Source organism: Lynx canadensis, chromosome E2 (assembly GCF_007474595.2).
Source record: "Lynx canadensis isolate LIC74 chromosome E2, mLynCan4.pri.v2, whole genome shotgun sequence".
Lineage (NCBI taxonomy): Eukaryota > Metazoa > Chordata > Mammalia > Carnivora > Felidae > Lynx > Lynx canadensis.
The window spans coordinates 58391989-58416966 of record NC_044317.1 but is presented as its reverse complement, the minus strand read 5'-3'; the positions used below and the strand labels follow the sequence as shown (position 1 = coordinate 58416966).

The 24978-nt window shown below is 52.5% G+C and overlaps 3 protein-coding genes across 9 annotated transcripts in view; 1 reads left to right on the top strand and 2 right to left on the bottom strand.

The window, feature by feature from the left end:
* KMT5C (lysine methyltransferase 5C) overlaps positions 1-13973 on the bottom strand; it is a 23449-nt gene extending 9476 nt beyond the window's left edge. Inside the window, exon 1 of the mRNA XM_030298291.1 lies at positions 13848-13973. Within this exon, the coding sequence (XP_030154151.1) occupies positions 13848-13955 (108 nt within the window). The 5' untranslated portion in view covers positions 13956-13973. The remainder of the gene's footprint in view (positions 1-13847) is intronic.
* TMEM150B (transmembrane protein 150B) lies at positions 13919-24448 on the top strand. 6 transcript variants are annotated; one of them, XM_030298331.1, is made up of 8 exons: positions 13919-14033; positions 15941-16073; positions 16336-16478; positions 17556-17615; positions 17741-17783; positions 17997-18124; positions 20013-20196; positions 22355-24448. In XM_030298331.1, exons 1-8 carry the CDS (start codon positions 13938-13940, stop codon positions 22549-22551), a joined length of 984 nt encoding a protein of 327 aa, XP_030154191.1. In that variant the 5' UTR covers positions 13919-13937; the 3' UTR covers positions 22552-24448. The 6 variants fall into 6 exon arrangements, with proteins under 6 accessions (XP_030154191.1, XP_030154190.1, XP_030154189.1 ...); XM_030298330.1 differs by having other exon boundaries at positions 16331-16478; positions 17954-18124; XM_030298329.1 differs by lacking the exon at positions 13919-14033 and adding an exon at positions 14998-15390 and having other exon boundaries at positions 16024-16073.
* BRSK1 (BR serine/threonine kinase 1) overlaps positions 23164-24978 on the bottom strand; it is an 18147-nt gene continuing 16332 nt past the window's right edge. For both annotated transcript variants that reach the window (XM_030298243.1, XM_030298244.1), the window contains 2 exons: positions 24064-24153; positions 23164-23334 (listed from right to left, as the gene is read on the bottom strand). In XM_030298243.1, the coding sequence (XP_030154103.1) occupies positions 23177-23334; positions 24064-24153 (248 nt within the window). In that variant the 3' untranslated portion in view covers positions 23164-23176. The remainder of the gene's footprint in view (positions 23335-24063; positions 24154-24978) is intronic.

The following is a 24978-nucleotide window of genomic DNA, read 5'->3' as shown; positions in this document are numbered from 1 at the left end:
CATGACAGGCCAGTGAGGATGACGCTGACGGTTTCCGCGTCGCTATGTGATGTTGGGGAGGTGGCCTGCCCTCTCTGTTTATGCCCCAGTCCTGAGGCACCCCCTCCCAACACAGGCACGCCCCTACCCCTAAGGATGGCCCAAGTTTCAGAGGAGGGAAACAGCAGGCACGCAGAAAGGACTCTAAAAACTCAGCTCTCCGGAAAAGTCCTATCAGTATGTCTGAATCTTAAAAGTACAGCTCTTCTTTTCGCGGGTGTCCACCCCAGAGAAACGCTGGCAAATGTGAACGCAAAGATAAGCTCCCAACAGTTGCGCTGGGGGGAGGGGGTACTGGAAACGGCTTAAATGTCCATCCGATGAAGAATGGATAACGGGATCGTGGCATTTTCATTCAGGAGAACGCCATGCAGCAGTGGAAGGGAATGAGCGCTCTGTAGCTCAGCCTGACAACCCCAACCCCTTCTGCTAGTTGCAGAAGTCTGTAGAGTCGAATGTAGGAAGTTTTAAAACCCATAAAACAGGGACTGTGTGTGGAGACGTGTTTTAAATGTATATAAACGTGCACGGGCATGAGAAAAGGAAGGGAAAGCCCTATTGGTGACCCCTGCAGGTGGGGCCGATGGACTGCAATCAGGAAAGCTACAGGGGACATTGATATTTGCACTTTTTTTTTTTTTTTTTAAAGCCCAGAGGTGAAACCATGAGTGCACTCTATCACTATCTGTTCTTCTTCTGTGTGTGAAAAATATTTCATAATACAAATAAAATTTTGACTCGCCAATTCCATTCCAGGGTTTTAGTCTAAGGAAATAACTGACAAGCATTAAGATATTTATATACAAATATGTTTGTTTCGCCTCGGTGTTGTTTAAAACGCAGAAAGAGGGGCGCCTGGGTGGCTCAGTCGGTTAAGCGTCCGACTTCGGCTCAGGTCACGATCTCAAGGTGCGTGAGTTCGAGCCCCGCGTCGGGCTCTGTGCTGACAGCTCAGAGCCTGGAGGCTGCTTCCCAGTCTGTGTCTCCCCCTCTCTCTCTGCTCCTCCCCTGCTCCTGCTCTGTCTCTCTCTGTCTCAAAAATAAATAAAAACATTAAAAAAATTTTTTTAGATTAAAAAAATTAAACGCAGAAAGATAGGAAAAGCCTTACTGTTTAACAATAGAAGATTGGACCACTTACAGCATATCTGCCAGTGGAATAAGCAACGGTTACTGGGCTGTTGGCACATGCCGGTAACTTTGTAAATAGCCCTGCCAGGGAGGGGCTGTTACTAGCCCCATTTTACAGATGAGCAAACTGAGGCTTACAGAGGGGATTTAACTGGCCATCAGACACCAGGGCTTTATTTCTCAACCTCTGGGCTACATTGCCCAGATAGGATCCAGCCGGTTCTCAACGTTTAGAATGAATGAATGAAGCACAGATATATGCTACTACATAGATGGACCCTGAAAACAGGCTAGGGGCGCCTGGGTGGCTTAGTTGGTTAAGCGTCTGAGTTCGAGCCCCACGTCTGGCTCTGCACTGTCTGCTTGGGATTCTCTCCCTCTCTCTGTGCCCCTCCCCTGCTCGTGCTCTCTCTCTCTCTCTCTCTCAAAGTAAATAAATAAACTTAAAAAAAAAAGAAAAAAGAAAACTCACTAGGTAAAAGGAGCCAGACACAAAAATTCACATATGGAAGAATTCCATTTCTTTTTTTTTTTTTTAATTTTTTTTTTCAACGTTTATTTATTTTTGGGACAGAGAGAGACAGAGCATGAACGGGGGAGGGGCAGAGAGAGAGGGAGACACAGAATCGGAAACAGGCTCCAGGCTCCGAGCCGTCAGCCCAGAGCCCGACGCGGGGCTCAAACTCACGGACCGCGAGATCGTGACCTGGCTGAAGTCGGACGCTTAACCGACTGCGCCACCCAGGCGCCCCAAGAATTCCATTTCTAGGAAATATCCAGAAGAGGTAAATCCATAGACACAGAAAGCAGATTCATGATGACTTCCAGGGGCTGGGGGGGCGGGGGGAGAATGGGGGAGGGACTAATAATAGCGGTGGGTCTTCCTTTTTGGATGAAGAGGTTCTGGATCCAGAGAATGGTGCTGGTTGCAGAACACCGTGCGTGTACAGAAAGCCATTGACTTGCACACTTCAAAATGGTGGAAATGGTAAATTTGATGTTAAGTGTATTTTACTACAGAAAGAGAGACAGAAACAGAGAAAGAGACAGAGAGGCAGAGACAGAGAGAGACAGAGAGAGGGAGAGAAATAATCATCTGGGGAATATTGTGAAAACGTACATTCGAAGTCTCAGCCTCCGGAAGGCCCGGTTGAGTATTTAGTCAAGGTGCCCAAATGCCCGCTGCCCAAAGTGTGGCCTATGTACCAGCATCATCAAGCAAGACCACGTGGGTGCTCGGTGGGAATGGAGAATCTCGGGCCACATCCCAGAACTCCTAAAGCAGAACCACCCAGACCAGTGACTGGAATGCTCTGGAATGTTTGAGAAGCCTGCTTTAGAACACACCTTCGCAGGGGCACCTGGGTGGCTCAGTTGGTTAAACATCTGACTCTTGATTTTGGCTCAGGTCATGATCTCAGAGTGGTGAGTTCGAGCCCCGCATTGGGCTCCGTGCTGACAGTGCAGAGCCTGCTTGGGATTCTGTCTCTCCCTCCCTCTCTCTCTCTCTCTCCCTCTGCCCTCTCCCATGCTAGCATGCTATCTCTCTCTCTAAAAAACAAAAACAAAAACAGGAAAAAGCAGTAAATTCAGGAAGATCATATTTTGAGGGGCAAGGGATATCTATTTATATGTATATATAAAATAAATGATTGGGGTGAGAATGTGGAGAAAAGGCAACCCTTGTGCCCGTTGATGGGAATGTAAGTTGGTGCAGCCACTATCGAAAAGAATATGGTGGTTCCTTAAGAAATTAAAAATAGAGGGGCGCCTGGGTGGCTCAGTCGGTTGAATGTCCGACTTCAGCTCAGGTCATGATCTCGAAGTTCGTGGTTTGGGAGGCCTGCGTCCGTCCGGCTCTGTGCTGACAGCTCAGAGCCTGGAGCCTGCTTCACATTCTGTGTCTCCCCTCTCTCTGCCTCTCTCCTGCTTGCTCTCTGTCTCTCTGTTCCTCAAAAACATGAATAAACATTAAAAAATTAAAAAAAAATAGAAATAGAATTACCACGTTGTCCCTCAATCCCATTTCTGGATATATATCCAAAGACAATGGTCACTGTTGCAAAGAGATATCTGCACTCCCATGTTTACTGTAGCATTATTCACCACGGCCAAGACGTGGAAACCACCTAAGTGTCCGTCAAGGGATCAACGACAAAAGAAAATGTAGGGCATATATGTATAATGGAATATTATTCAGCTGTGAGGAAGGAGGAAATCCTAACACGGACGACACTGGAAGGCATTATCCTGAATAAGATAACGTAGGCACGAAAAAACAAATACTGCACGATCTCATATGTATGTGGAATCTAAAAAAAGTCGGACTCCTAGAAGCAGAGAGTGGAAGGGTGGTCACCGGAGGCAGTGGTGGGGGGAGAGGGTGGAGAAAAGGGGAGAGGTTGGACAAAGTGCACATGAGCTGAATAGGTGACTCAAGTTCACAATACCAAACTGTGTACTTGAAGCTTGCGAAGACAGTAGGTCATGGATCATTAGCCTTCTCACCACACGCACAAAGGGTAACTGTGAGGTGACGGACGTGTTAATTAGCTTGATTGTGGGGATCACTTCGCAGTGTGTTCGTATGTCAAATAATCATATTGTACACCTTGACTGTATACGCTTTTTGTTTGTTAATCACACTTCAATAAAGCTGGAGAAACATAAATGATGGGGGGGAAGCTGTCTCTCAGTTTTCAAGTATTACTTGTGTAAGAACAAAATGTATAATATGATAGAATAAATATGAGTATTATATACTGTATGTTACTTCATGAATACCTCTATCTACCTATATACACATGTATATGTATATGCACACACACATCTATATCTATCTAATATCATCCTCCTCCTCCTCCTCAAAATTCTGCAATGAATTCACACCTTGGCAGTCAGCCTCCGAGGTGACCCCCGGGGACCCAATCTCCCCCACTGGAATTCACAGCCTTGAGCTCCTGCTTCCACAGTGAACAGGGCTGAGCTGGTGTAATGGAAAGGGTATTGTGTAAAAATGATGATGTGTCCAAGGCTAGGTCGTCACAGACATTCTGGCTTCCATCCCTGCTATCTCTGAGATTGCTCCTTGGGGAGAACCCAGAGAGGTTATCAAGGCCACCTTGTGGAGAAGACAATGTGGCAAGGAACTGAAGCCTTGTGTCAATAGCCAGGGAAGAACTGAGGCTTCCTGCCAACGGTTTGACGGTCATGTGAGTGAGCCAGCCTGGAAACGATCCTCCTATCTCCAGACGGTGCTCTGTCTACGTCTTGATTACAACCTGAAGAGCCAACCAGCTGAGCTGCTCCTGGATTCTGGACCCACAGAAACTGCGAGATGACAAATCCTTATCGCTGTTTTATGCCACTATAGTATATTGATACACACCTAGATTTAAATCCAACATTCTTTTTTTTTTTTATTTTTTTTTTACATTTATTTATTTTTGAGAGACAGAGGGAGACAGAGCGTGAGCAGGGGAGGGGCAGAGAGAGAGGGAAAGAGGGAGACACAGAATCCGAAGCAGGCTGCAGGCTCTGAGCCGTCAGCACAGAGCCCGATGCGGGGCTGGAACCCACAAACCATGAGATCGTGACCGGAGCTGAAGTTGGATGCTCAACTGACTGAGCCACCCAGGCGCTGCTAAAATCCAACAGTCTCACAACGGCCCCCCATTATTCCTCTCATCTTCATTATCAACTATTCTCTGAGTCGCTCACTCTGTTATAATCCCATTGGCCTCCTTGATGGAAGCAAGGCCTTTCCTTGCCGTCCTGTCTGCTAGGAGATCTACCCCCCACAACTGTCTGCAGGGCTCACTCTCTCGCCTGCTTCAGGTGTTTGCTCAAATGTCACCTCCTCAAGGTCACCATCCCTAATGGTTCTGGCTGGAAGAGCCCAACTACCCCAGTCATTCCCTGACTCTGCTCTATTGCTTTATAGCCCCAGGACCAGCTACATAATAATTTTTGGGTCCCAGAGCAAAACGAAAATGCAGAGCCCTTGTTCAAAAATTGCTAAGCGTTTCAGGACAGTCACAATGAAGCACTCAACCCACGTGAGGCCCTGAGCCACTATACAACTCACACGCCTACAAAACGAGCATTGCCTAGCACCTAGCCCTGCCTGACATTATACATCTCTTTGTTTATTTGTTCGTTGTCTTTCTTCCCAGCTAGAACATGAGCTCTAGGAGGGCAGGGACCCTTGTTTTGTTCACAGCTGAGTTTCCAACGTCAAGGGCATTGCCTGGCACATCACTGGCATTCGATACAGATTTAATGAATAAACGAATAAAAACAATGAAAGAAGCCTGTCCCTGAAGGAGAGAGAGTACCTCAGAAGAGGACCCATGGAATGGGAGAACATTTTTCCAAATCATATATCTGATAAAAGGTTTGTAACCTAGAATATATATAGAATATTTGGCACGCCTGTCTGGCTCAGTTGGTGCAGCATATGACTCTTAATCTCCGGGTCGCGAGTTCAAGCTCCACGTTGGGCGTGGAGCCTACTGAAAAAGAAAGAAAGAAAGAAAGAAAGAAAGAAAGAAAGAAAGAAAGAAAGAAAGAAAGAAAGAAAGAAAGAGAAAAAAAATAATACTTAGAACTCAGGGTGCCTGGCTGGCTCAGTCAGTGAAGCATGGAACTCTTGATCTTGGGGTTGTGAGTTCGAGCCCCATGTGGGTGTAGAGATTACTTACAAGCAAAAACTTAAAAAAAAAAAAAGAAGGAAACAAGAAAAACTTGTACATGGATGTTTATTACAGCATTATCCATAATAGCCAAAAGGTAGAACTAACTAGATAATATCTAGAACCAACTTGACAATATCTATCAACTCATAAATGAATAAACAAAATGTGAAAGGAAATTCTGACACACTTTACAACATGCATGAACCTTGAAAACAGTTTCCTAAATGAAATAAGCCAGACACACACACACACACAAATATTATATGATTCCACTAATATGAAGTATCTGAAATAGTCAAAGCTGTAGAAACAGGAAGTAGAATTTTGGCTGCCGGGGGCTATGGGAGGGGAAGTGGGGAGTTACTGGTTAATGGGTATAAAGTTTCTGTTTGAGATGATGAAAAAATCCTGGAGACAGATGGTTGTGATGGTTGCACAACACTGTGAATGTACTTAATACCCCTGAATTGCACACTTAAAATCGTAAAAGGGCAAAATTTATGTTAGGTATATTTAACCACAATAAAAAATCTAGAGAAAACCCATGTTTAATGGTGAAACATCGAAAGCTCTTTATTTGAAGTCGAGAACAAGACAGGGATGTCCCCTTACCACTGCATTCTGTGCTGTTCTGGGTAAGGCAAGTAAAATAAAAAAAAAGTGTAAGAATTGAAGAGAAAGAAATAAAACTGCCATTGATCACAGATATGATTATGTATCTAGAAGATCCAAAAGAAGCTCCTGATAATGTCAGAATTAATGACGGAATCTAGAAAGGTTGCTGGATACAAAACCAATATACAAATATCAACTGTACATTTTTTTACCTGTGGGTTGGAGGTGCCCAAGACCACCCAAAGTTTAGAAATTCACTAGGACTCATGGAGCTCAGCACAGAGTTGTATTCATGGCTAAACTTTATTACAACAATGTAGGATCCTGAGGGGGAAAACTCACAGGCCGAGACTGGAGGAAATCACATGCAGGTTTCCTCATTCTCTCTTCCTCTCATGAGGATCATACAGAACTCACTCTTTCCCCAAACAAAAGTGCAGCACAATGTGCATGCTGTTTTTGCCCAAGGAAGCCCATCAGAGACTCAGCACCCAAGGTTTTATTAACGACTGATCATGTAGGCACCTTCTGCCTAGCACATACCAAAATTCCAGACTCCCAGAAAGAAAGCGGGAATTCAGCATTAACCACATGGTTTGCACAAGCCAGGCACAGTGAGCCACTCAGAATATTTCAGCAACCAAGTCCCCAGACACCAGCCCAAGGCAAACTTGCAAGCAGGATAGCTGATTTGGATGGATCCGCTTTGTTAACCATTGTCTGTACAACTAACAAAATTTTAAAATAAAAATTTAAGTAAATATGACCCACAATATTTATAAATATCCAGCAAGGGGAAATAAATCTAACAAAATATGTGCAAAACCTCTTCCGGAAAACCTGTAAAACCTTATTTAGAGACCTGAAAGAAAATCTAAAACAGGGAGATATATACCATGTTCATGGACTGGGAATGAGTGGGATGGAAGATTTAAGGAGAATGAAGAATGTTTGGGTGGGGCACCTGGGTGGCTCAGTCAGTTGAGTGTCTAACTCTTGATTCCAACTCAGGTCATGACCTCAAGGATCATGAGATCAAGCCTCACGTTGGGCTCTGCACTGACAGCAAGGAGCCTGGTTGGGATTCTCCTCTCCCTCTCTTTCTACTGCTGTCCACCCTCAAAATAAATAAATAGGGGCACCTGGGTGGCTCAGTCAGTTGAGCGTCCAACTTCGGCTCAGGTCACGATCTCACAGTCTGTGGGTTCGAGCCCCACATTGGAGTCTGTGCTGACAGCTCAGAGCCTGGAGCCTGCTTCAGATTCTGTGTCTCCCTCTCTCTCTGCCCCTCCCCCACTTATGCTCTGTCTCTGTTCTCCGTCTCTCTCTCCAAAATAAGTAAACATTGGGACGCCTGGGTGGCTCAGTTGGTTAAGCGACCGACTTCGGCTCAGGTCATGATCTTGCAGTTTGTGAGTTCCAGCCCCGTGTTGGGCTCTGTGCTGACAGAGCCTGGAGCCTAATTCAGTTTCTACGTCTCCCCGTCTCTCTACCCCTCCCCTGCTCACACTTTCTGTCTCTCTGTCTCTCAATAATAAATAAACGTTAAAAAAAGTTTTTTAAATAAGGAAACATTTAAAACATTAAATAAATAAGTAAACTTAAGAAAAATGTTTGGATGTTTGGGTCATTCTTTTTCCACCTTCCTTTCCTCTCCCAACGTGGAGGTGGTGGCGGTGGGAACAAAGAGGTGGGCAGAAGTGACAGTCAGCTCAACAGATCTGCATATTTGCTCAATAGCACCGATCTCAACCATGTCAGTGATTGTAACTGTCTCCTTATAGCTTTGTTTCCTACAGAGATAAAAACCTGTGGATGAATGGATGCATGGGTGGGTGGATGGATGGGGAGAGAGAGAGAGAGGGAGAGAGACTGAGAGAGAGAGGTGTGTGTGCGCGCAGGGGGTTGAATCGATGATGTGGTAAAACAGTGACGCCCCCAAAGACATCTGCAGTTCCCAGAATGTGGGTATTACTTTTTATGGTAAGAGATAGGGTTAAGGTAAGGGTTTTGAAAGGAGGACCTTATCCTGGATTATCCTAGGTTTGTGGGAATATTTTACAGCAGCCACAGAAAGCTACTATAGACAGCTGATTAAGTGGATTGGATCAGTGGGAAAGTGGGTGGTTAAACTGATGGATGGATTGTAGAATAAACGGGAAGAGGGGATTGACAGAATGGCTCCAAGAATGAAAGAACATATAGTTGGGGGGTTATGCCTGGGTGGCTCCGTCGGTTAAGCGTCTGACTGTTGGTTGCGGCTCAGGTCATGATCTCACAGTTCGTGGGTTTGAAGCTTGGGCTCACAGAACCTCGGGCTCTGTGGTGATGGTGTGGAGCCTGCTTGGGGTTCTCTCTCCCTCTCTCTCTGACCCTCCCCCTCCCCCCTCAACATAAATAAATAAACTTTGAAAAGAAAAAAAAAGAACACCGAGTTGGATGAATGGAGAGCTGAATGGATGGATGGAGCTTGGAGAGCTGGAAGAATATCTAAACAAATGATATTTGGACAGATAGGCAGGTGGGTGGGTGGGAGGGCGAACACCTAGTTGGATAAACGCATAAAGGCAAGAACGTATGCACAGATGAACAGACGGGGCGGGTGGAAGTTTGGACGGGTGTCCGAGGAGGGAGCCTGGCATGTGGGAATGAACAACATTTTAGAGTCAGACAGACCTATGGTCTGGCCCCAGCTCCTTCAGTCTGTTGCTCAGCGACATCGGGTAAGTATAGCAGCCAAGGTGGATCTCCCTCGAAGAAAGATCTTGATCAACTGTGACGAGTGCCTTGGGAGGACAGCCCCCCAGCTGCCCTAAGTCACTATTTTGTTTGGATCCAGGTCGTGTTCTCTTCTGACAGCCCCCAACCACGACTAATCATCAGGGGCGGGGTTGGGATGGGGGGGAAGGAGGGCACTAGGGCCTGGCCACTCCCACCCAATGTGGGCTCCTCTAATGTGATCTTTTTCTTTTTTAATTGAGCTAAAATTCCCGTACCACGACATTCGCCGCTTCAACCATCATTGTAAAGAGTATAATTCAGTGGCATTTAGTACACGCTATTTTGCAACCGTGTCTTCTCTATGCGGTTTCACATGTTTATCACCCCAAAAAGAAATGATTAAGCAATCACTCCCCATTTGCCCCTCCCTCCAGCCCCTGGTAAACACCAACCTACTTTCTGTTTCTAGGGATCTGGGAGGAGAAATCCTTGCCCCTCCCCTCCCCTGTTGGCTGGCTGAGATTTCTCAGTGCTGAACGGCCTGAAGCTCTTTCTACCCCCACCTTCCTTCCCCCTCATCTTCCACAGGGGGCCTACCAACTTCCCAGCTCTGTTCCCTGCCCCCTTTATCTTTTGCTGGCACTGTCCCCAATAAATCCCTTGTATTGCCAGCACCATCACAACACTTGCTTCTCAAAGGACCCATCACACAGCAAGCTGTTCTGAGCTCCACGTATCTACTCTGTGAAGCAGTGCAACTTCTCAGAAATCCTGAACGTGGGGCGCCTGGGTGGCTCAGTCGGTTAAGCGTCCGACTTTGGCTCAGGTCATGATCTCATCGTTTGTGAGTTCGAGCCCCATGTCGGGCTCTGTGCTGACAGCTCGGAGCCTGGAGCCTGCTTCGGATTCTGTGTCTCCCTCTCTCTCTGTCCCTCCCCTGCTCACGCCCTGTCTCTGTCTCTCTCAAAAATAAATAAACATTAAGAAAAAAATAAAAAAGAAAAAAGAAATACTGAACGCAACTTGGAGGACCCGACAACATTGGCACCTAATTGTAGACAGCACTGTGGCAGAAGGGGACTCTCACAGACTCACTCCTGAACCCTCACAAGCATGTGACCGGGGCACCATTATGATCCTTGCTTTGACAGATGAGGTCTCTTGCTCTAGCTGCCTCCTCGGTCTAGGAAAAAACAATCCTCAGCACCAACTAGAAGCAGTTTTCTAAACTCGAAAGTGCAATGTCATTCTCACCCAGAGGAAGGCCACGTGCAGCCTTTTCCCCTCAGCCAAGCCTGGCTAGCACTCGTTTCCGGAAGGATCCAGAATAGTCCAGGACCCCCAGCCTGCAAGCGGACAGTGGGAGGGGCTTATTTGCAAGTTGAACGTAGCCCACCGGGCTTGAGGTGCCCCACTCCTGTCCACTCAGCAGATGTCCTGAAGATGTCACACAGCCACCATGGGGACACCAGTAAGCCCGGCTTCTGTGCCAGTCCAGGGAGGTGCAGAGAGGTGGGTCCTGGGGCCCAGAGTGGGGAAAAGTGTTGCCTTGGGTCACCTGGAGGTTAGCATCTTGGAGAGACGAGTGGGAATCAGGCACAGGCAGGGCTGGGGCATGGAGTGGGGACAGAGAGTTACCAGCAGAGTGGACACCGGGTAGCATTCGGTCCTCCCTCCCCTGTGCTCCTTCAGCATAGCGTCCACTAGGGCGCACGTCACCTGCACACAGGGAGCCCCTTGAGGGCAGGGGCTGGATCGGATTCATTCCTGAGAGCCCAGGGACTTCAGGGGAATGTTCACTGAGGGAATGGGCGAGTGAACAAAGGATTCAGGAGGAAGATACTGAGTCAGTGGTTGGAACAGCCACCACTCCCCGCCAGAGGAGGGGACCAGCAGGAGAGGCACTTGGGGCCTGGGGCAGGGTGGGACCTTGTTAGTTTCATGCCACCAGTTTTTCTCTGCTTGTGCACTGCGGTCTCTCTAGTGTCCGGAACAGCGGCTGGCACACAGTGGGTCCTCGATCAATATTTGCTCAATGGCAAACACACACACACACACACACACACACAAAACCAGCAACAACCAGCCGCCCCCCCCCCCCAGGAACTCTGATCCCCCTCCTGCCGTGGGCAGCTATGCTACACCCCCAGGAGAAGCAGCCCCGCACCCAGCAAAAAGCAGAGCAAAGGCTGACCACGCCTCTTTTTTCCTCTCTTTGATCCGCACACGAACTCTCAGATAAAGGTAATGCTGACCGCAGCTGCCTCTTAGAAACACAAACCTGTCAGATGCTGTTCTGAGCACCTTAAGCGGACTGACACGCAGATCCCGCCCCCCCCCCCCCCCGGACTCTGAAGTCGGCACTCTCATGATCCCCATTTCACAGATGAGGAGGCCGAGGTGCGGAGAGACAGGCCATTCGCCCAGGTCACGCCGACAGCAGGAAGCAGAGGGGGGGATACAAACTCAGTGGTAAACAACACACATTTAACCTAATACGTTTTAAAGACCTGGTTGGCTTTATCAGGTGGCTGATGAATGGGGCAGCGTCCCATCTAGCAAGTAGAGGGGAGCTCCGGCTCCCGCTACGGGAAAGGAAAGGTTTTTATTTTTTTTTTTATTTTTATTTAAAAAAAAAATTTTTTTTTTTACGTTTATTTATTTTTGAGACAGAGAGAGACAGAGCATGAACGGGGGAGGGGCAGAGAGAGAGGGAGACACAGAATCGGAAGCAGGCTCCAGGCTCTGAGCCGTCAGCCCAGAGCCCGACGCGGGGCTCGAACTCACGGACCGCGAGATCGTGACCTGAGCTGAAGTCGGACGCACAACCGACTGAGCCACCCAGGCGCCCCAAGGAAAGGTTTTTAAAGGTAGCTAGGGAGTGGAAACAAAAATTATTGGCAAAGAATGCATCGTATTAGGCAAGGTTGTCCTCCTAAGGGGGATCAAAGAGTCTATCAGTAAATTTCCTAGTGCTAACCAGGAAATTCCAGGTTGACTAGTTAAATGTTACCACCTGGGGTTTGGGGGCAGGGAGGCTAAGCCTGCACCTGGGTTGGGTATTGAGCCTTGGTTTGTTGACTTAGGCCCTTTGCATAAGTGACTCCATTTTGGACCTGCGTTTTTGTTTGTTTGATGTTTTAATGTTTATTTATTTTTAAGAGAGACAGAGAGCGAGCATGAGCGGGGGAGGGGCAGAGAGAGAGGGAGACACAGAATCGGAACCAGGCTCTGCCCTGTCAGCCCACGGCCCGACGCAGGGCTCGAACCCAAGAACCATGAGATCATGACCTGAGCCGAAGTCGGACGCCCGACCGACTGAGCCACCCAGGCGCCCCTTGGGGCTGTGGTTTTCTTACTACCACCAGGAAGTCTGTCTCCAGAGCAATATTATGGCCTCTATTTTACAGATTGAAGAAACCAAAGCTTCCTCACTGTGGGAGACAGAATAATGATCCCTAAAATGTCTACATCTTTAAATTTGTATTTCTTTTTGAGAGACAGAGAAAGAACATGAGCAGGGGAGGGGCAGAGAGAGGCAGACACAGAATCATAAGCAGGCTCCAGGCTCCGAGCCCTCAGCACAGAGCCTGACGCGGGGCTTGAACTCACGGACCACGAGATCGTGACCTGAGCCGAAGTCGGACGCTCAACCGACTGAGCCACCCAGGCGCCCTCAACGTGTCTACATATTAATCTCCAGGACACGTGACTATGGTACCTTACACGCAAAAAGGACTTTGCGCACATGATTCAGTTAAAGGCTTTGAGGTGAGATTATCCTGGATTCTGTGGATGAGCCCAATGCAGTCATGGGGTCGTCAGAGTCGGAGAAGGGGACGTGATGACAGAGCAGACGTTGGAACGAGGTGCTCTGCAGATGGAGAAAGGGGCCACAAGCCAAGGGGTGTAGCTGCCTATGGAGGCTGGAAAAGGCAGGAAAATGGACTCTCCCCTGGAGCCTCCGGAGGAACGAGCCGCACTGATGCCTTCTGACCTCCAGACCTGTGAGCTACTAAATTTGTGTTGTCCTAAACCCCTAAATTTGTGGCGCTTTGTGACAGCAGACATTGGAAGCTCATACAGGCAGTCAGCTCTTCAGGGGGCAGAGATGGGATTCCAACTCAAGCCTGGCCGAGTTGAACGCTCCGGGCTGTCTCTTGGAAGTGCGAAGCTTGGAATTATTCCAGATTTTTCCCCCCTCAGGGTCACAGGGCAGTGCCTGGCACTCAGATGTGTCAATGGTTTTTATTATTGCACCTCCTTCCTGTCTGCACAGTGTCCGTTCCTCCATCTGCTCTGCTCAAGAACCTTCCATGGCTCCCCATTACCCTCAGGATAATGTCCAGGCCCTTTATGGCAATGGAGAACTTTGGGGCCTGGCTCACGTCTCCTAGTGGGTCTACACTGTACAACCCAGCAGACAAAGGCACTCGACCCTCATGGGCTAGGTCTCAGGGGCCACCTGGACTCTACTGAGGAAGCCTTCCTGAAGCTTGAAAACTTGCACACAGCCTCCTTCTACGTATCGCTTGTGAGAATCTCCTGACCTTCCCTCACAGCCAGAACACTCTGGACACCATTTCTAGTCAGCACCCCCTCCTCCGGGGGCCACCGTACCCTGTGTTACCTTCATTATCGTACCTGTACCCTCCTTTTTGGGTCCCAGTGTGCCTGCCCTCCAGCCGGAAAAGCCACCGTGGCCAGTGGGTTGACGGCTTCTGGCCTCGAGGAATGTTCTGTCTGTCTCATCTGTGCTCTGGAGGAAGCCAACAGCCTGAAGTTCCAGCGGCTGGGGCCCTGGAAACACAACAGTACCAGCAAGAAAAGGTGGGTCTCAGACTCTTAAGTCCACAAAGACGCAGGGTCAGTGGAATACTATTTGGCCACAGAAAGGGATGCGGCGTTGACGTGCGCTACAACGTGGACAAAACTCAAAGAACATAGGAAATGTCCAGAATTGACAAATCCATAGGGACAGAAAGCCATCTGCTTGTGGCCAGGGGCTGAGGACAGGAGGTGATGGCGAGGGCCTACGCTTGATGCGTGGAGAGTTTTCTTCCGGGGCGGTGAAAAAGTTCTGGAACTAGATAGAAGTGGGGGTTGCACAACCTTGGGAATGTACCAAACGCGACTGAATGGTTCACTGTAAGATGGTTAATTTTATGTTTTGTGAATTTTACCTCAAATTGAACAAAAAGAGGTGGGGTGCTGAGGGGGAAGAGAGCTGGAACCCCTGGGTCTGAGGGAGGAGGGATCGGGGATCTGGAGTCCTGGGTCTGAGGGAGGAGGGGCTGGGGGCAGGACTCCTGGGTCTGAGGGAGGAGGGGCTGGGGGCAGGACTCCTAGGTCTGAGGGAGGAGGGGCTGGGGGCAGGACTCCTAGGTCTGAGGGAGGAGGGGCTGGGGTCTGGACTCCTGGGTCTGAGGGAGGAGGGGCTGGGGGCCTGATCCTAGGTCTGAGGGAGGAGGGGCTGGGGGCAGGACTCCTGGGTCTGAGGGATGAAGGGCTGGGGGCCTAGATTCCTGGGTCTGAGGGAGGAGGGGCTAGGGGCTGGATTCCTGGGTCTGAGGGAGGAGGGGCTGGGGGTCTGGACTCTTGGGTCTGAGGGAGGGGGGGCTGGGGGCAGGACTCCTGGGTCTGAGGGAGGAGGTGCTGGGGGGGGGTGTCTGGACTCCTGGGTCTGAGGGAGGAGGGGGCTGGGGGTCTGGACTCCTGGGTCTGAGGGAGGAGGGGGCTGGGGGTCTGGACTCCTGAGTCTGAGGGAGGAGGGGCTGGGGGTCTGGACTCCTGGGTCTAAGGGAGGAGGGCCTGGAGACCTAGATTCCTGGGTCCACAGGAAGCAGGATGAGGCCAGGGCCCAAAGGTCTGATCACCAAGAGGGAAGGAAACCAGAAATCTGAGGGTTGCCATGTGGAAGACACAGCAGAATGGTCTGGGCACAGGAAGCAATTGCTTTCGGGGAAGGCTCATCGGATGAGATGTCAACACCAAGGTCTCCCTTCCCACCCACCGTGAGCCTGCCCACCGGGGAATTCCAGCAGCTGTCCAGAGGAAGGGAGAGGGGAAGGCAAGTGAGGGCGAGGAGGCCGGGTCAGCAAGGCCCTACATCCAGCAGCATAAGGACGGAAACTACTCCCAGCACAGAGTCTGACCCGTGGGCCTGGATTCTGAGGTCCCAGAGGAGGTAAGAGCTAAAGGTGGGGCCCCAGAGGCTAGAAACAAGTGGATGTGTTCTAAATCTTTTTTTTTTTTAATGTTTACTTTTTGAGAGAGAACACGAGCAGGGGAGGGGCAGAGGGAGAGAGAGAGAAAGAGACAGACCGAGGACCTGAAGTGGCCTCTGAGCTGTGGGCACAGAGCCCGATGTGGGGCTCGAACTCACAAACTGTGAGCTCATGACCTGAGCCGAAGTCCAACTCTTAACCGACTGAGCCGCCCGAGTGCCCCTACAAGTGCACGTATTCTAGAAGGGACTGGGGGCCTGCATGACTGGGTCTTTGAGGGAGGAAGGGTGGGGAGCGCTGCAGGCTCAGATTGTGGGTCCTGGGAAGGACAAGGGCTGGGCTCTTGGACGGTGAACTGCTGAAAGCTGAAGGAAGGAAGTTGGGGGCCTCTCGAAGCTAACTAAGGTGGTGCCTGCTAGGTTCTGCGTGGGGAAGTGGCAGTTTGGGGGTGAGGTCCCGGAGAAAGTGGTGGTGAGACCGTCAGACTCCTGACCTGACACTGTCCTGCAGCCTCCCGGGCTGGACTTTGGCTCTGCCACAGCACCACCCAGCTCCACGCCCGTCCCCTGCTCCCTTTTCAACCTCTCCCACAGCCCCCAGGCCCAGGACTCGGGGAGTGCCAGAGGGAGCAGGTTCAGGACAGGTGAGCGTTCCGGGGAAGCCATGAGGCCAGGCCGGCGGTGGAGGGCTGGCTGGGAGAGGCTGGGAAGCCGGGCTGGGGGAGGCCAGCCTGGAAAAACTGGGAGGTCCGGATGGAAAGACAGTTGTTCAAAGAGGGAAAACGCCTCAGGCTGAGAGCTGGCCTCAGCAGCCCGGAGACCCTCACCGACTGATTCCGCCTGGGAGCCAATGGGGGCCTCAGAGCCAGGAGGCCACCTTCTGATGCATCTGGACCCTTAGGGCAGGTTCCTCGCCGGAGAAAGAGAAAGAGAGAGAAAGAGAGAGGTTCGTGGCTCTCTACTTGCCCTGCAGAGCCCGGCATGTGGGGCTACCTGTCCCTGCTGCCTGCTTTCCTGGCCGTCTGGGCTATCACTGGAGTCTGGACTGTGTGAGTGTTAGAGGCAGGATGACCCCTGGGTCTGCGGGAGGAGGGGGCTGGGGGGTCTGGACTCCTGGGTCTGAGGGAGGAGGGGGCTGGTCTCCTGGTCTGAGGGAGGAGGGGCGGGGGGGGGCGTCTGGACTCCTGGGTCTGAGGGAGGAGGTCCTGGGGGTCTGGACTCCTGGGTCTGAGGGAGGAGGGGCTGGGGGTCTGGACTCCTGGGTCTGAGGGAGGAGGGCGCTGGGGGGTCTGGACTCCTGGGTCCGAGGGAGGAGGGGGCTGGACTCCTAGTCTGAGGGAGGAGGGGGCTGGACTCCTGGTCTGAAGGAGGAGGGGCGGGGGAGGGCGTCTGGACTCCTGGGTCTGAGGGAGGAGGGGCTGGGGGGTCTGGACTCCTGGGTCTGAGGGAGGAGGGCGCTGGGGGGTCTGGACTCCTGGGTCCGAGGGAGGAGGGGGCTGGACTCCTGGTCTGAAGGAGGAGGGGCGGGGGAGGGCGTCTGGACTCCTGGGTCTGAGGGAGGAGGTCCTGGGGGTCAGGACTCCTAGATCTGAGGGAGGAGGGGCTGGGGACAGGACTCCTGGGTCTGAGGGAGGAGGGCGCTGGGGGGTCTGGACTCTTGGGTCTGAGGGAGGAGGGGGCTGGGGGCAGGACTCCTGGGTCTGAGGGAGGAGGGGGCTGGGGGTCTGGACTCCAGGGTCTGAGGGAGGAGGGGCTGGGGACAGGACTCCTGGGTCTGAGGGAGGAGGGCGCTGGGGGGTCTGGACTCCTGGGTCTGAGGGAGGAGGGGGCTGGGGGCAGGACTCCTGGGTCTGAGGGAGGAGGGGGCTGGGGGTCTGGACTCCAGGGTCTGAGGGAGGAGGGGCTGGGGACAGGACTCCTGGGTCTGAGGGAGGAGAGGCTGGGGGTCAGGACTCCTAGATCTGAGGGAGGAGGGGCTGGGAGCAGGATCCCAGGGGTGTGAGGGAGGAGGGCGCTGGGGTCTGGACTCCTGGGTCCGAGGGGAGGGAGCTAGAAGTCCCTGTTTCTGTGGGTAACAGAAAGAAAAGTTGTCGTTAAAACCACCTTGATGTGTCCCTGTACTTCAGTTTTGCCCTTGCAGTGGCCAACAGGGCTGTGAACCTCACGGAGGGTTTCCCCTACATCAGGTACTTATGGCGCTGGCGGGGTGGGGGTGGGGGGCTCCGCGGGAGAAGAGGAGGGGGCCCGCGTCTCAGGAGCCCCGGGATGATCCTTCATTTTCCCCAGCCTCTGTGGATCTTACCCCCCTCAGAGCTGCGTCTTCAGCCAGCTGCTCAACATGGGAGCTGCTATGGGTAAATATTCTAGCCCTTTCTGTTCGGGCGAGCTCCTCCCAGCCAAGGGGGGGGCCCGGCCCCAGCCCCAGCTTCAACCCAGTAGTCCAAGCCCACACGCGCTCCCCCAGATATGGGGGTTAGCCCCCCCCAGCCCTAGATAGCCGGTCTCTCCGCACCCCCTGCCCTAGGAGTCCGGGTCCGGGGCTCCCGCCCACTTCCCTCTCCTCCCAGCCGCCTGGATCTGCATTATCCGTTACCACCAGCTCCGGGACTTGGGGGTCGGAAAGTGGTTTAACCTGCTGATCCTGTGGACCGGACTCCTGTGTGCCCTGGGCACCTCCGTGGTGGGCAATTTCCAGGTGAGACCCGCAGGAGGGTCTGACAGTCCAAGTCTGGGACTACAGCTCCCAGCATCCCCCGGGGCCGCTGGCTTCTCGTTGCGGGGGCTCGTCCGCGCATGGCCTTCTGGGACTTGTATTTCTCTTGTGGCCATCGGGTCGGGGTGGAGGGAGGGGTGAGCTCCTAGGCTCTCAGAATAGAGCTTCGCGTGGGAGGCTCTTGGCTTCCTTATTTCACTGAACTCTAGAAGGCTGGGGTAATCGATTGCCATCCCCTGCCCTGTCCCCTTTTAATGATATAATTACTCGGAACCACTCATTCTTAGGGTTGCCACAGAGTTGGAGTGTTGGCTCGGTGCGGGGCGCTAGGCTTTTATTGTGTGTGTCTTCATCCATCTCCACAAGAGCCCTACGTACACCTTTTTTTGGTCAAATCCGACAGAGTTGGTTTTTGTTGTTGTTGTTTTAATCAGCTGGTCCCTGGAGGTCGGAAATGAACCCAGGGGCGCCTGGGTGGCTCCGTTGGTTAAGCCTCTGACTTCAGCTCAGGTCATGATCTCCCAGTTCACAAGTTGGAGCCCCTGCCCTGGGCTCTGTGCTGACAGCTCAGAGCCTGGAGCCTACTTCTGTTTCTGTGTCTCTCTCTTTCTCTGCCCCTCCCCCACTCGTTCTCTCTCTCTCTCTCTCTCTCTCTCTCTCTCAAAAATAAAAACATTAAAGAAAAGAAAAGAAATGAACCCAGATTCAGACTCTAGAACCCGCATTCTTCACTGTGAAGCTCAGTAGATAATTGTAGAACAAATAAATGGACAATGGGTTGGAGAAAGCCTATTGATTTATTTTACATTGTTATTTAATTTTACTGTTTTGTCTTGGATTCCAAACCTCTCCAGCCTAAAGAAACCACAGGGTGTTCAGATAAGAGGTTGCTCCTTGGGCTTCTTAATAAAAATTCCCAATCACCTCTGCGTAGCATTCATTCACTCATTCATTTATTCCTGGGTTCCTCAACTTTAACTTTTTAAAAATACTATATTGCTCACCTAAGAAGTCTTTTTTAAAGCTTATTTATTTTGAGGGAGGGTGGCAGCAAGTGGGGAGGGGCAGAGAGAGGGAGAGAGAGACAGAATCCCAAGCAGGCTTCCTCACTGTCAGTGCAGAGCCTGACCTGGGGCTTGAACTCATGAACCAGGAGCACATGACCTGAGCTGAAGTCAGACATTTAACTGACTGAGCCACCCAGGCGCACCTCCCCTAAGGGACCTTTTAAAGACATTTCCCCTTGGCCAATGCTTTCTCTTATTAAGCCTTTAGTATTTAGAATATATTAAATAACATACCATATATCTGCAAGCCACAAACCATTGTAATAGTTGAGAATTTTTTCATCCTCCAGAAGCAAATTCTTACCCCCTGAGTGGCCATATTAGGCTCCCTGACCCTGGTTAAAAATGAAAGATATACTTCACTAATATTTACTGAGTGTCTGCGATGTGTCAGGCACTGTTTTAGGGACCAAGGCCACAGCAGTGGGCAACAAATTTAAGTGCCTGTCCTCCTCTAACTGACCAAGGCCAACACTCTTTCTTTTATCCTTTTCTTTAATGTTTATTTATATTTGAGAGACAGAGAGAGAGAGAGAGAGAGAGAGAGAAGGGGAGGAGCAGATAGAGGGAGACACAGAATCCAAAGCAGGCTCCAGGCTCTGAGCTATCAGCACAGAGCCAGACTCGGGGCTCGAACTCGTGAACTGTGAGATCATGACCTGAGCCGAAGTCGGACGCTTAGCCGATGGAGCCACCCAGGTGCCCTGGGTGTGGCAGTTTTCCAACACAGCCTACTGGGTGGATCGAGGACCCCTCCCCTCACGTATGTAGCTTCCTCTCCCCTCTTGTCCCTTTTCTCCCAGCAAAAGAACCAGCTGCCCACGCACCTGACAGGGGCCTTCTTCGCCTTCTTCGTGGGCAACCTGTACTTCTGGATGCAGCATTTACTCTTCTGGTGGATGAAGAGCCTGCCCCAGCCTGGGCCTCCCTGGATCGGGCCACTCCGCCTGGGCCTCTGCAGCCTCTGCACCATCCTCATGGTGACCAGTATCCTTACCGGGGCCGGTGGCAGGGCTTGGGGTTTGTCCATTGGGCTGGGTGGGCGACGTGTGGTGCACAGTGCCCTGTCCTGTCTGGGCCTCCGTCTCCTCAGGAGTTTTTATTTAATGTTTGTTTATTTTTGAGAGAGAGAAAGGGAGACAGAGCACAAGCAGGGGAGGGGCAGGGAGGAGGGGGTAACGGAGGGTCCGAAGCAGCAGGCTCTGCGCTAACAGCACGGAGTGAGCAGGGATATGTTAGGGGAGCCTGCCCTGTGCCGTGCATCATGTTGGCTAAGACTGGAAACTGAGGTTCAGAGAGGGGGAGTGTCTTGGCCAAGACCGGTCATGAAGTTCAATGGCAGAGCTCCAGCAGGCTCTCAAGAGCAGCCCGGGTCTCTTCCCAGCTCCACATCCGGTGATGTCATATTAGCAGCTCCAACTGGCCTTGGTGGGAGTATTTACCACACAGAAATTGGCCAATGCTGTGAATCGTGGCCGGTTGTTAACCATTTACCAACATACCTGGCACCCGGTGAAGACTCTACCCAGCCCCGTGCTGAGTCACCTGAGCCCAGATGCCTTCCGCCAGCACGGCTGCCTCTGGGTGACTCAGGTGACTCTGGGCACTTCAGTCCCCATATATTAAGATGGACTTGTTTTGATCATAGTAACAGTGGTTATTGATAGGCAAACTGCTCTGAGAGAGGGGAGGCTGCAAATTCACGCTTAGGGACTGATCTCCTTGGGGAGGGTGGAATGGAGGCCAGAAGACTGCTGACGTTGGTTGGAAGAGGCTGGAGGGAAACCAGCTGACATCCTGTGTGGTCTGCCTTAGGGACAATTGGGCTGCTAATCAGTTTGGCTGCAGGGTCCTTTTTCTGTGGGGCTGGGAGATGGACCATAAAGATGGCCAGCGAGGTGTGATAAGGGCTGGGTGTCTGCAAGGATAGGTCTGAGAACTGACAGATTCTGAACTGGCCTTGCAGAAGGAGCTACTTTGGGCAACACTGCAGGTGCATGTAGAGGGTGGAGAGAGACCAGCTCACAGACGAAGCTGCTGGCAGGGCGGAGATGAGGATCTCCAGTGCTACTGTGAGGCTTGAAAGGCTTGGGTTTCTGCCCAGGGGCAATAGGGAGCCATGGGGAGCTGATGAGCAGGGGAGAAACAAGGTCAGTTCTGGGGGTAACCACCCTGTGTTCGGGTGCTCCCACCTGTTCTTTGCTCTAAGATTCAGGGGTCAGGGGTGACGTCAGCCTTGTTCACGGTCTAAAAATCCTTCAGTGAACAGAATAATGTCTAAACCGATCTAGGGGCAGTGAGAGAGCGCTAGCTTAGGTGGGAAGCAAGAAAGTTGTTGCAGGGAGTCGGGCGAGGGGGTGTCCCAGAAAGCGAGATGCCTCTCTGCTAGGCTGAGCTCGGAGTGTGCTTGGGCTGGCAGAAGAAGGTTTTCAGGGGGCGCCTGGCTGGCTCAGTCAGTGGAGCATGTGCCTCTTGCTCCTAGGGTTGTGAGTTCGAGCCCCACACTGGGTGTAGAGTTGACTTGGAAGGAAAGAAGGGAAGAAGAAAAAAAGGTTTTTAGGAGCAGGGGACTAAGAAGCTGGAGACAGGACAGGACAGCCCAGGACAGAGGTGGGCAAGACCAACAGCACAAGCCTTGGGGTGACCAGCTGGCCATGAGGAGGGGGAGGGGAGGGGCAGGGGCGAGGGTGATTCCCCAGGGTCCGCTAGGCATGTGAGTGGGTGGCAGGGCTGTCACCAGATGGGGACACCAGGAGGAGGAAGAAGATATTTCAGGGGGTGACTGGGAGGGGCCCTAGGGCTGTGGGTGGTCGGGGAAGAAAGTCGCCAACGTAGCCTGATGCTGGCACCCGGGGTTGGGGGGATCTTTAGGAAACGCTGCCGATTTGAAGGGAGAAGCAACTGGGAGCTGCTTGTCTGGCGGGGCAAGTGGGGAGATGGTGAGGGTGGAGCCTTAAAGGCGTCAGGAAAGGCCAAGGATAAGAGAAACTTTGTTCTGCAATGTCGGAAACGAGACAGGAGCGGGAGGAACCTACGGGCCACAGCCTGAGATAGACACAGAGGTCGGCGGGCATTCACCGCGAGTCTGTCGCGGGAGGGTGCGGGGTCCTCTCTGCTCGGCGTGGCCCTTGACCCCGGCGTGAAGTGGTCATCCTCCACTCCTGGCCTCTGCGCTCGGCCTCCGCCGCCTGCGAGTGGGCCGTGGCCATGCTGCTGTTCACGCTCTTTGGCCTGTTTGCTGTGGACTTCTCCGGCCTGGACGGCTGCACCCTGACTCTCCGGCCGGGCCCCGGCCTCAGCTCTCCACCCGCCTCCCCCATCTCCCTGCAGATCCCCCTGTGATCGGCAGTCCGCTCGGTGTGGTCTGACCCCGGCGCTGCGATCGATCGCGGCCACCCGGGAAGTGAGAGGCCAAGGCCAGCCAGCCATCCCTGCTCAAGGCTATTTATTATTATTATTATTTTTTTTTTTTTTTTTTTTTTTTTTTTTTTTGCCGCCGGCGGAATCAGAGACACGGACGCAGGCAGGGTCACGCGAAACCAGAATTCCTTCCGGAGAGCAAATCCGTACAGAAGGTTGTTGAGGGAAGGGGAGAACCGGGGAAGGGGGGGCCCGGGAAGGAGGAGTTGGGGAACACAGGGACAGATGGCCCTCTCCGTCCGGATCTGCTAAGCCACCCCAACCAGCCCCCGTCCCTCCCCCACCCCGCCCCGCAGAGAGATTGATCAATAAATAAAATAATAAATTAATCAATAAATAAAATAGAAACAGCTCCCCCCCCCTCAGTCCCCCCTAGAACCACCCCCCATTGGGCACGGCCCCCTGAGCCCCATCCCTGCGGGGCAAGGCCGGGTTTGTTGTATCTCTCCCCTCCCTACATACTCCTTGGGCCCTATTTACAGATTCACAGTTGGGGGGCAGGGAAGGGGGGTGGAGGGGGCTCCCCTCCTTCCCCGGCCCCCTGGGGTCAGGGCAGAGGAGTCCCGTTGGTGGCCAGGAGCTTCTTGTCCTTAGCGGGGCCTCGGCGGGGAGAGCCGCTCAGCTCTGGGTCTGGGCGGCCAGGCGGGGGCTGCAGGCTTCTGGGTGAGGTACCAGCAGGCCGAGTCTGGGCCCCGTTCTTCTCGTCTGTGGAGGAGGAAGCAGTCTGGCCTCAGTACCCTCACAGCTGCCAACGCCCAAGGAACATGTTCCGGCAGCCGCATGGGGCTGGAAGCCTGGGGAGACGGTTGCCGGGAGGACACATCTGCAGCCGGACCTGGCGATCTCAGGACGGCAGGTCACCCATCCTGGGCCCCTCCAAGCTGTGTGACTGTGGGAACTGGGCCAAATGAGTCCCGGTGAGAGCCGGCGGCCCACCCTCAGGAGGCGTCCTCACAGACTCTGGCTAGGACGCTGTTCGCTAAGGGACAGCCTGTCGCAGCAGCAGCAGCAGCTCAGATTTGGGGATGACAGCCAGAGGTCCCCTTTCCTTCCTCCCAACCCTGGTTGTTAGGGAGGACGCTCCTTGGCAATAGGGCCCGGGGGAGCCTACATGGGCCATTTGGGGGCCTGAACAAACCCGGATGGTAGATTCCCCTTCTCCAGAACACACTTCCAGAACTTCTGGCAGCAGAAAGTTCCACTACGCCCGACAATGAGACTACTCATCCTCTTGGGGACCCCTGGAGGTGCCCTCCCTAGCAACGAGGCCTTCTTGGTCAGGATGGCCAGGTTCCCTGGATGGCGCTCAGGCCCCAGCCTCTCGGAGGCCCCGCCCACAAACCGGAGCCCTGGGGGGCACTCGTTCAGCAGGGGGTCTCCCCTCCAGCCCACAGGATCAAAGAGGGAGACATTGCAGCCCCCACCCCCCCACACCTGCCAGGGCCTGCACGGAGGGCTGGTCGTGAGTACTCAGCAGCTGTGCCTGGATGGTCTCCACAACTCGCTTGAACCGACGGCTGGGACCTGGAAGGGGTATGGAGACAGACTGACTTGGGGACCGACCGGGACAAGGAAGGCCCTCCCACCCTGTGAAACCCAGCAAAGGACTCTTCTCTTGGTCTCAACTTCCCTGCCCTGTGTTGGGCATAAAACTAAACTTCGGTCTGCAAAGGGGACTAAGAAAGGTCTGAGCTGAAATAATGATGGGTGCCATTTTCCACTTAAATAGGTCCTGTTCCTTGTAAGTTTCAAGGTGAGGTCATGTAGAGCCAGAAATGCAAGAAAAGAAACGGGAAGTAAAATAAAATCTTAAAATCGAGGAAGTCCTGCGTATTAGTCTTTAAGGGAAAGGAAAAACAACGCGCCGTCATTCATTTCGGTGATGACACCGCAGTGCTCTGGGGAAGCCTGGTTTAGAAACCCCGAGAGCAAGCTCATCTCCCAGCTGTGACACACTAAGACAGCTCACAAGGCTGGGAAACAGGGGCAGCCCTGGTCATTCAAACTCTTGGTTAGCAGGACTCAGGAACCAAGCTGAACCGGAAGCAAGGCACCTCTGTGGTTTTCGTCTCCTGTGCCAACTCCCGAGTAGTGATGGTGGCCTGAAGTTTCTCAGGCCGCACCTGAGCTCAGCGGGAGGAAGTGCAGTGGTCAATTGCTGATGTCTGCTCTGGGTGCAGCAGTGACATCTGACAACGGGGCGGGCCATGTCTTTGCCCTTCTGCTGTACTGTCTTAAGGAAGTAGGAAGGGGGCTCTGCACTTCAAGGTCAAGGGCTCGGTTGAGCCCAGCTCTGTCATGGTCTGTAGTGTGACTCTGTCAAGTCTGTTTACCTCTAGAGGACTCAGT

Bases quoted from the DNA above. Each gene is read 5' to 3' on its own strand.
- TMEM150B (XM_030298328.1), top strand. From the start codon at position 15,134: ATGGTCTGGGCACAGGAAGCAATTGCTTTCGGGGAAGGCTCATCGGAT. The intron at 17,616-17,740 runs GTACTTATGGCG...TACCCCCCTCAG, and splicing joins GAGGGTTTCCCCTACATCAG to AGCTGCGTCTTCAGCCAGCT. The intron at 18,125-20,012 runs GTGAGACCCGCA...CTTTTCTCCCAG, and splicing joins CCGTGGTGGGCAATTTCCAG to CAAAAGAACCAGCTGCCCAC.